Genomic DNA, 10,747 nt, shown 5'->3' with positions numbered 1-10,747 from the left:
AAGAAAAAAAACTTGATTGTTGCCGTTATTTTTTTCTCCAAAGTTCAGTCTTACCAACCACGATTTAAGAAGATAAATAAACTCAGCACAAAATGTAAGAATATTTATGTTTGGTTATTTCTTAGTTGTAAAAAGGCAGGTGCCCACTATTAGATTTATTGTCAAAAAAATCTAATAGTGGGCACCTGATCTGCAGCACAGGGGACCTGAAGCTCCAAGTGTCAATAGCAACAGCAGAAGCTGTTTGGCAGAGAAGATTTGGCAAATTTCTCATGTGTGCAACCCACAGCTCTGCTCATCCCACAAATGCATGTTCCTTACAAATGTGGTACCATTTGTAAGGGAAACACAGGCTTTCAAACAGCATAAGATTTGTTGTTGAGAAGCATTGTTACAACAAAGAAATGATCTACCAAACACAAATTTCTTTACTGTTTGTGCTGAATTTTGTTTGAAGTCATTCTGAGCAGCTGTTCTAATGGTTCAAATGTGCTCAGACCAGTCCTGGTTAGATTTATTTTTTGCACTCTTGTTCTTTTACAGGTTCTTACAAATGTAGGTAGGACAAAATCAAAAGCCCATCAAAAACCTTAAATCACGACAGAGAATCTTAATATCTGCAGGCTATTGGGCCAGGATCCAGTTCACATGTAATGAGTAAGTCTCTGGTGCAAAGACAAATACTCCCCTTAATGTTTTTTTTCGAGGTGTTTATGAATGTAGTAGACAAAGATTAAATAAAAAAACATGTAAATGGTCAGGAGGAGAAACTGGAGCAAAGAAACAAGTCAGTCACAACAGTCTGAACTGGATTAAAAATGGTTAAAATAAAAGGAAAGGAAAGAAAACATAAGAACTGATTTATTTTCCGCGTATTTCGAAACCACACACATGCTGAGACTTGAAACCTACTTAATAGAACTCAGCGCTGTTCAACATAAGTATCTCTGTAAACCAATTTAATTTAACATTTTACAAGCAGGAAACTTAGGTGAAAGGCTTCTTGCAATTTGACTCGAGGGCAGAAGGAAACTTAAAAAACAGAACGTATGATTCAGTTTAAAATTTTACTTTAAAAAGACTCAAAGTTATTTAAATGAGAGTTGATGAATTATAACTTGCTGACCATGTGCCTTGAAAAGATTTGGACACAAGATGTTGTAGAAAACTGAACATTAGTGTAAACAGCTACAGTTTTTTTATTATTATCAGCAGATAGAGGACTGAAATGAAACAGTGTATAACATTTAAAAGGGTGAAAAAGCGTTTTTATTTTTTGAAAACAAACAAGGAAAGAAACAGAAAAAAAAACTGGTATGATGAGGGGTATTTGGAGGATTTCTTTTTCCAGCTGCAGTAAGAGGAAGAACTTCTCGGGCAGCAGGTGGCGGTAGTGAGCTGAGCCGATAGCAGCTGAACCAATGACGTCATCAATCTGAACAGAAGGTAGTGTTTTAGTCAGGTAGATAAATCTTATTTACCTCCATTGTTATTGATTTGTTGTAAAAACCATATCGTGTTGTCGTTTAGTTTTATTATTCACGACAAAATGGAAACGTAAAAAATTTAAAGCAAACAGTGGTAGTTAGTAGTTTGCCGAGGTAACGTTAGCATGTAGCTAGCTTCTGGGTTGTTTACTTACTGTTTTCTTGCTAATTTATCTTTTTTTTTTTGCTGTTATTTTACTTTATGTCAAAAAGTGTTGCCAAGTCAGTGTTGTCACTGTTTACAATCGCAGTTCATTCTGATAACGTTGTTGAGGTGTAGAGCGCTAAAGCTAAAGTTTAACATTGAGCTTTACTTCCAGGAGGAGTTTATGTAAACAATGGATCAGAAAATTCCTTATGATGACTATCAGCTTCCAGTGGTCTTCCTGCCTTCTTATGAAAACCCACCGGCATGGATTCCCCCACAAGAGGTATGGCACATTTCATTACAATCACAATATATATTTTAAACTCGTCCATAACTAAATAAAAAATGTATAGAAGACAACTCAGGGCTCAAAAATACTTTCTTGTTGAGATAATTAGTTGTATCTGAGATTTTTGTTGTCTCTGATGTTAATGTGACAGGCCTTGTCCTGGTTTGAGCTTTTTATTCTTTTTATTCTTGTGAACACAACATTTTGATTTGTTTCTGTCAATACAAGAAATGCACAAAATATATCACCGTTAAGTCACCATGCTAATTGGAAATCTCTCAGTTCATTAATGGATTATTAGTAATAAAACTACCTTAGATTCAGAATACACAAACACTTGACTGAATTACTTATTAGTAAGAATATGATGTTTTATTAGATTTGCTTCATTTTGGAGCCTAATATTAATATTGGTGCATCAACTTTGCCCTAAAACGGACAAAGTGTGTTAATTTTTCCAAATAAAGAGATGTACACGCGTAGAGGTAATTGGTGATGGTTCAACATGATACAAGAAATAGTAATTTTTTTTTTCTGTGTGAAGTTAAACAAGAAATTGTGGAAGACTTCATGTTCTCTTTGTGCATGTGTGTGTGTTTTTGATAACCTGGTTTCTTCCTGCAGTCTAACACGTGTTTTAAGTTTATGATGAGTCTTAACTGACCCTAGGAATGTGTTTGTTCCAGTTTGGCTATTGTATTATTTTGATTATGATTATTTTTTTAATAAAGAGGGATATAAAAGTGAAAGACAATCTGTTTTTGACTATTAGACATCATCCATATTTCTTTATGAGAATGTTTTATATTAGCCTATTCTCATTCATTCTTATTAGACTGAATCTAGCTTACACTGTCTTTATAACTTTGTTGATCTTTGTCAGACACTTTTTTTTTCTTTCTTCGCTTTCAGCGGGTTCATCATCCCGACTACAACAATGAGCTCACCCAGTTCCTCCCTCGCACCATCGTGCTGAAGAAGCCTCCTGGTGCTCAGCTGGGTTTCAACATCCGAGGGGGAAAAGCATCACAGTTAGGAATCTTTATTTCCAAGGTTTGTGCTACTGACACAGGTTTTATTTAGTTTCAGTATTTTTTTTTGTCTTTTATTTATTTTTTTTAATATATGTACATTTTCCCCCCACAAAGACACATTTTACTGGTAATAATAATTTGTGTGTGCTGTGTTGTCAGGTGGTCCCAGATTCAGATGCACATAGAGCAGGGCTGCAGGAGGGAGATCAGGTTCTCTCTGTGAATGATGTGGATTTCCAAGACATAGAGCACTCGCGGGTAAGTCCAAAGATTTAAAACTACTCTTTTTTTTATTTTTTTTTACTTTTCAGTACTTTTGAACGTAGACTTGACGTTTGATTTATGTTGTTTCCATAGGCTTTTATCAGCAGTACATGTATTTGTCCTCTAATTAAATATGTAAAATTATGCACATTGGCGTGATGAGTGTATGTTGAGACACAATTTAAACACTCTAGTACATGGAAACATCTGTTTGCTCATAACATCTGTCCTCCTTAGGCTGTAGAGATTCTGAAAACAGCACGAGAAATTGTGATGAGGGTTCGCTTCTTTCCTTACAGTAAGTTATTCTTCACTATATCAGATCAAAAATACATTTACATTTAACTATAACCAAATAACCTTGTTTTTTGTTGCCAGTTTTGGCCAGGGCATTCTTGTAAATTTGATTTTTAGTATCAATGGGCCTCATGCAAGAACCGTTCGTACGCACAGATTTGTTCTTAAATTGTGCGTACGAGTGATTTAGGAGAATTTGTGGCATTCACCAATGTTTTCGTATTCTAAGATTTTTTTCAGATACGAACAAAATTCACGAGTGGTCCAGACCTGTCGTATATTTTACGTGAAGTCAGTCTGCTGTTATCCAGGCAGATTTTCTTCCCTAATAACTTTATATTTCGTTAGTTTGAAGATATTTTGAGTTGAAAATAAATTACACTCCATAATTATGTTGACAATAGGCTATTCTGCTTGAATTAGAGTTATAATTTTAAATGTAATAATTTAGACTAACAATATAAATTGTCCGGCCGGCTTATCCGCTATCGGGTGCGGGGGCAGCAGCACAGAGACCCCCGCTCTACCCAGCGACACCCTCCAGCTCGTCCTGGGGGACTCCGAAACGTTCCCAGGCCAGAGGGGATACACAATCCCTCCAACGAGTCCTGGGTTTTCTCCAAGGTGCCAGACTTATTTTGAAAACATTTTAAAATGCTTATTTCAAACCCGCATCTGAGACCACCTGCGACTGCGCGGCGCGCGCGGTGGGGGTGTACGGTGCGCAGCGCTGTGTCTTCTGAATAAATGAAAATGATTTAACACAGTTGTTTATACTTTTAGCAGCTCTTTTTATTCCACAGCTGACCTGCTAAAAATGACAGATTTTCTTTTCTGGATCTCTGACAGACGGACTTCAATCTCTGAACTCGTAAAGTTTTTCTTTTTAGTTTTCGCTGTCATTTTCATGAATGGACACTTCCTGATATCTGAGGCAGGAAACATAGACTTATATGGTGTTTTTGGGGTGGTAATTAGGCTAATCTCCTCTCGCGTGCACGAGCAGCTGGATACGAACAGGTGGAATTTACGCAGCTCATTTACACACTTTTCCTGAAGATAGAAGAGTTTGTTGAATCTGACATGACATGTTCGTACGAACCCTTTGTACGAACAAAAGTAAGAGGAATTTAGGATAAGAATACGAACATGTTCTTGCATGAGGCCCAGTGAGTTTTTTCTCCTGGTAAAATAAAGGATTAAATAAAAATACAAAAAAAATTAGTTTTTGCTCTGTTCTATTTTACCAACTGATTTGATGTTATCGGAGAGCAAAAGACAACCCTGTTGTATTAAAGAGTATGCATAGTCATCAAGACAGAAGTATTTTTTCTGATCAGAATGTGCAAAAAACAAAATTGATGTTTGAGGTGTGAAAAATAAAGCATATCTCTAAAGAATTTGGCCATTGTCTGCAGAAGACAGGACTTTCTAACGCCCACATCCTTAGATAATCATCTAACTGATTTTACTGAACAGCTTAAAAAAATAACAAAACACTGAAAACAAAATTAAACATGAATGTATGAAGACACTGAATTACATTTTTCTGGTAAATGATTATTTGGTGGGACTGCTGTAGTGAAATCTGTTTTTCCGTCAGACTACCAGAGGCAAAAGGAGAGAACTGTCCACTAGAGGGCAGCAGTGAGAAACGCACGTCATCCTCCTCCTCCTACAAACTGCATTCCTCGTTCTGTCTCAGCTTCAAGATGACAAATGTATGACTCGTCAGTCTCATTCACACTCCTCCATGTCAGGGAATTAGGTTTTCTATTGTAGTGTTTAAAAATAGTCGCGCTTACTGGCTGTGCTTTGAAGGTCTGTGCTGCACCATTGTGTACTCAGTAGGTTTGCTCCACATTTTTATATTATTGTACTGATACTCTCTGGTCAAGTGATGTTTAAAGCTTAATAATTAGCCAACGTTCTTGACATTACCAATGTTCCTGTTGGTCTGTTAGCAAAATATCTCTTGAACCAGCAGATGGATTTTGATGCAACTCTCAGAGAGTAATCATCCGATGTACGTCTACAGCTGATAACCTTTTGAAGTCAACAGTGTTCAAGATGGCCGCTACACCTACTCTCTTAGCTAACACAAAAATATCTATTACTCAGTTTTATAGATACTGAGCTAAAAGTTGGGATGGTAGTCAGAGTCATCCTTATCATATACCGGTACTCCAAGCGCTAACAGATCACAAAATCTTTATTTTAATCTTTGGCATGTATGGTGGCGGTGATGTGGATTCTTTCAAGAAACACTAGTTTTTTTTCACAATAATCTTTTTTATTTTTTAATTATTGTTTCTGTAAATTCTTAGAAAAATACATTTTAACACTTAATTTTGATATAAAACAGCAACTATATGAAATATAGGAGCAATGTTAAATTATTTTTAACAAATATTTGTAATTATGTATGAATTGTGTATCACTTTTTATATATTTTTAGTGTTTTATCAGTTTTACTTGCTTTTTAGTGGGATTATTCATTAATTAGTTAACAGGCCAATTTCAAGGTGTTTAGAAGAGGAAGTGATGAGAATACAAGTTTATTTTCTATCTAAACATAAAAACAGCATTTGAATAACAGCTAAAGGTGACAGATACTTTATTATGGTATAGTATTTAAATATATGCCTAAGAAACACAATATTGCCTCTTTAAAATGTGCTACTTAAATTAGTGAAGCTTGTAAAAGGGTTTCTGTTTGCAAGTTTAAATTCTGATCATGTATTTAAAGTGTTTTATAAAAACCTGCTCATTGCATTTCACTTGTATTTTATACAGCAAACATTAAAAAAAATCAATGTAACCATTTTTTTAATTTTATTTTAACCTGTTGTGATTTGAGGACATGACACTGAAAAGATGATTAATTAAAACGTCTCAGACTCCAGTAACCTTTCTCCTGTGAACTAGAAAAACCTTTGGACTCAAACTGGTTTTTACTGGTCGGAGTGGTGGAACTGGTTCTTCTGACCTGATTGGTTTCTATTGAGAATGAATGACAGAGGAAAAAAACACAGTCAGTGACAGGGCTTTAAAAAGGTTGTCAGGTTTATTTATACAAAAAAGTCAAAGTCAATCCCGCACAATTCTTTGAATTATCGGAGAAAAACTAAAACGACAAAAAAAAAAAAACCTACATCTCAGCCTGCAGGGCTTCATGGCAGAGTCATCCTGACTTCTTCAGCTTAAAGTAATAAATAAATACAATAAAATACACCATTTCTGGTCATTCCCATTGTTCAGGTAAAGTGATTCTCAATTTATAAAATATTCACAACTTCAGATTTTAACATCCTTCTGTCAGAGTGGGTTTAGAATTTGTTCGATTGCACAAGTTCTGAACTAATCGCATGAAATTAATTTTTTTCCCCCATTCTTAGTGACCAAATTAACTTTATAAAGTGACTTTGATGCACGTGTAGGAGCTTCAAGAAAAGGTTTAAAGTGTCAGTTTCCACTTTTTGTGTTCATGGATGCATTAAATTAAACATTAAAAATAAAAAGTTGGACAGAGTTTCTGTTGTAATGTAGTGCTCCAACAGTCACAATAAAAGCCCACCACCTCTGACTCGGCTGGACTGGATCTGTGCTCGTTTCGGTCTCGTTAAGACAGCTGTAAACGTGTAATCCAAAACATTAAAACAAGGCACACCGATTTTGGAAAAACACAAGTATTGGGTTGATCAAGTTGAGAGTCCAAATGTCTTTTTCTAAAAAATATATATATATTTATACTGTCCGTTTCCCGCAGTCCCCCATCCAGCTTGTGTGTGATTTTAGCTGCTGTCCTCGCCGTCCAGAGCGTCCACCTTGGACATCTCGTCCACGTTTTCAAGCGAGTCGGCTCTCTGTACGGACAGCTGGGCGGGGTTCATCATGGGCAGGGTGCTCTGCTCCGGGTAGAGCCACGGCTTCAGGCTGGGAGAGTTCTCCTGCTTCCACTGCAGATAGTTCTGTCCCGCCCTGTGCACGCTCTTCATCACCTGGAGAGAGAGCGAGAGAGGAGGCCGATAGACTGAAACCAGTTCAACTGACTCCAAAACCACCTGCAGAAGTACTTACTGCTACTATTATTCAGAATAATAATTTTAAAAGTTGTCTTTTTGTTTATCTAAGCCAGAGGTGCCCAAAGTGGGACCCGTGGGCCAAAATTAGCCCGCCAAGCCATTTGATTTGGCCCACCAGTTGTTTTCCTGGCTACTAGGTTGTATTCTCCTGTTTTATGTAGAAACACTATATTTCCACTTTGTCATCCCAACCATTGGTCCAACTATACAACTACAACTGTAGAGCAGATAGTCTTAACTCATGGCACTTACTTTATCTTTGAATTATATTAAAATTAAACATAAAATATAAGTAACTACAAGAGACATTTAGATTAGATTAAGGCATATTATATATATATTATATATATAAATTTTAGCTGAGCCTAACCACCCCCTCTTCAAAGTTTTCTCTTTTACCATCAGGACGCAGATTTGCTGTAAAAAGATGTTGAACCAACAGATTTCCTAATTTCCCTCTGGGATCAATAAAGTATTTTTGAATTGAATTAAAGAATTCCTTTTTACCTGCTGTTATTGCCATTTTAAATGCTTCTTGATTGTTGTGTGTTTGTAGTTTTTACACCTATACCATGATGGTTTATGTTTTTTTATATATTTTATTTATTTATTTATTTTTTTTTTACTGTATTTGTGGTTGATGATTGTTCTTGTTCCTGCTGGCTGTGACACAAATTGCCCCATGGGGATATTAAAGAGAAGTTGACTTGACTTGATCTAGATTTGCACACTTTATGACCACAAAGGCTCACATTTAAATTTATATAAAGTCCCATGAGCCTTTGCTGCTCAAGTGTACGTCAAATTTTCTGCACTGCATTGGCTAGCACAAAATTAACAAAAACAACACTGGCTGCTAGCTGAATCACAAATAAATAAAACAACTTGATTTAAAAAGTATTTGCATTTCATCTATTATATTATTGCATTTGGCCCGCAGCCCTCCCAGAGAAAATGGGCACCCCTGATTTAAGCAGTGGCAGTTTCCCGCAAATAAACATCGCTCTAATTGGGTTTTAATTTACGCAAGCTCTGAAACCTGGGGAACAGGTTCTGCTGGGTGACCCGGCAACACCTCGAACTGAGATGTTCTTTTGTCAGCAGCAGCTCATACCTGGATCGGCACTTCGTTTATGTCTCTATGGTTACCATTGTATTTTAAAAGGTGCATGAAACTCATTCTCACGTCTCTCTCTCTCTCTCTGTGTGTGTGTGTGTGTGTGTACGGGTTTTTCCTACAATGTGGGGACAATTTTCCCAAAAAAGAAGCCTCATGGGGACCGAAGTGAATCATGGGGACCAATGCCAGGTCCCCAGGGGTTCAAAAGCAAATTACGGGTGTGGGGTTAGATTTAGGACCAAGGTTTAGGTTAGTTTTAGGGTCAGGTAAGTTTCTGTGAGGTTAATTTTAGAGTATATGGTCAGGGTTAGGTTATAAAGTCTAAAAAACATGAATGGAAGTCAATGGAAGGTGCCCACGGGGTTCAAGAACAAGTGTGTGTGTGTGTGTGTGTGTGTGTGTGTGTGTGTGTGTACCTGCTGTGCACACCTCAACATTCTTATGGACCCACACCCTCATGGTCAAACATGCTGACACTGACTGTGTGTGTTCAGCTCCAGTAACAAAAGCTGTGGCAGCACTTGTTTAAGTTTAAGTTTATATTTATTTCTAAAGCACCCTTTATACTAAAAGCAGCTCAAGGTGCTGTGCAAAAATATGCACAATAAACAAACCCATAATAAAAAAAAGTAAAGAAAAAGAAAAACAACAACAAAAACAATACAATTAAAAAATGTAAGGATCAGAAAAGGTAGAGTTCAAGGAATACAGTTAAAAAGACGTGTCTTCAGCCTGCAGCCCTCACTTTCTCAGGCTGACCATTCCACAGATGAGGGCCATAATATTGCAAAGAAGCCTCTTATTTTTGTGTTCTGATTCTGACTTGTGTGATGATACGTACCCGTGGGGCGAGGACTTGCGAGGCTTTGTTCACGACCCACTTCGGAAGAGCACCTAAAACCCACCCCAAAAAACACAGGTTAACGCTGAGCGAGCGTTTTCAGGCTGAACTAAAGTAACTGTTGCTTGGAGTTGGGGGGGATGCTCTTTACCTTTGGGGTCAGCTTGGGAAAGGTAGATGAACATACAGCTTTTTGGTCCCGTGGCTTTGATATAATATCCAGTCTGGATGGAAACGGCTCTGACGAGATGACTGACAGGCGGGTATTTCTGTGATGGAGACAAAAAAACAATCAGGACAAACAGGCGTCTATAAAAACTAGTTCTGCTGCGTCAGCATGATCACAATCCATTAAACCAGTGTTAAAAATGTGGTTAAGTCAGCTTCTGTGGGCATGTTGTTAACAAACAATATCTTACCTGTTATAGATATTCTGACTGGACTGATGAGCTAACGGCTAGTCGGAATGAAATCAGACTACCCATTGCACCCATTTTTCTAATTTCAGAAATTTAAAAGCAGTTCATGCAAACATCCATTAGTTTTGCATTACACGGTTATTCCGGCAGAAATAATATAATATTGCTGCTGGAACTGACCGAAGCTGGACCAGAAGTGCTACAGCTGGCTGCTTCTGCTGTCACAATAACCATATAATATAAAATCATCAACAATGTAATTATTACAAATGCAGCGTTTGCATGAACCACTATAACATTTTTGTGAAAACCGAAGATCGGTCTGTCTGATCACTCAGAATTAAACTCGATTCTACAACAGGTAAGAAACTATTTGCTCATAAACTTCTCACACAGTCCCATAGTAAAGATCGGTACCATGGCACCAAGACCTGCATCTGTAAGTATCAAAAAGCTGCAAAAACCACGTTTTTATTTTGTCCTCTAACCGGTGGTGACGTACCGGGTGTTTGACTGAGAAGTTAACGATAATGTACTCATCGTCCGTCACTTTCCACGAACGCAGAGTCACAACATCTCTGTTCTTTATCGGCTTCGGACAAAGCCCTGCAGAGAAAAACAAAAGGAAAAAAAAACGTAAATATCTCCACTTTGCACACATGCATTTTTTTCCCACTGTTGTGACAATAAACACAGTTGTGTAACGAGAAGCTGCTCGATCATCAACTGAAGAAAGAGTAAACAGGAGAAACAAGTTATATAT

At 37.2% G+C, this 10,747-nt stretch overlaps 2 protein-coding genes across 5 annotated transcripts in view; one reads left to right on the top strand and one right to left on the bottom strand.

The window, feature by feature from the left end:
• Positions 1–1,378: 1,378 nt before the first annotated feature.
• On the top strand, positions 1,379–6,101 carry pdzd11 (PDZ domain containing 11). 4 transcript variants are annotated; one of them, XM_014005164.1, is made up of 6 exons: positions 1,380–1,462; positions 1,808–1,918; positions 2,837–2,977; positions 3,118–3,216; positions 3,460–3,520; positions 5,123–6,101. In XM_014005164.1, exons 2-6 carry the CDS (start codon positions 1,826–1,828, stop codon positions 5,155–5,157), a joined length of 429 nt encoding a protein of 142 aa, XP_013860618.1. In that variant the 5' UTR covers positions 1,380–1,462; positions 1,808–1,825; the 3' UTR covers positions 5,158–6,101. The 4 variants fall into 4 exon arrangements, with proteins under 4 accessions (XP_013860598.1, XP_013860618.1, XP_013860588.1 ...); XM_014005144.1 differs by lacking the exon at positions 5,123–6,101 and having other exon boundaries at positions 1,379–1,446; positions 3,460–3,647; XM_014005134.1 differs by lacking the exon at positions 5,123–6,101 and having other exon boundaries at positions 3,460–3,647.
• Positions 6,102–6,567: 466 nt separating this feature from the next.
• stard14 (START domain containing 14) overlaps positions 6,568–10,747 on the bottom strand; it is an 8,091-nt gene continuing 3,911 nt past the window's right edge. The window contains exons 3-6 of the mRNA XM_014005123.1: positions 10,487–10,590; positions 9,717–9,834; positions 9,566–9,618; positions 6,568–7,520 (exon numbers count right to left, since the gene is read on the bottom strand). Coding sequence (XP_013860577.1) covers positions 7,314–7,520; positions 9,566–9,618; positions 9,717–9,834; positions 10,487–10,590 — 482 coding nt within the window. The 3' untranslated portion in view covers positions 6,568–7,313. The remainder of the gene's footprint in view (positions 7,521–9,565; positions 9,619–9,716; positions 9,835–10,486; positions 10,591–10,747) is intronic.

This window comes from Austrofundulus limnaeus, unplaced genomic scaffold, assembly GCF_001266775.1.
Source record: "Austrofundulus limnaeus strain Quisiro unplaced genomic scaffold, Austrofundulus_limnaeus-1.0 Scaffold1, whole genome shotgun sequence".
NCBI classification, from domain to species: domain Eukaryota; kingdom Metazoa; phylum Chordata; class Actinopteri; order Cyprinodontiformes; family Rivulidae; genus Austrofundulus; species Austrofundulus limnaeus.
The sequence above is the reverse complement of the archived record's forward strand: the minus strand, read 5'-3'. Positions and strand labels throughout refer to the sequence as shown.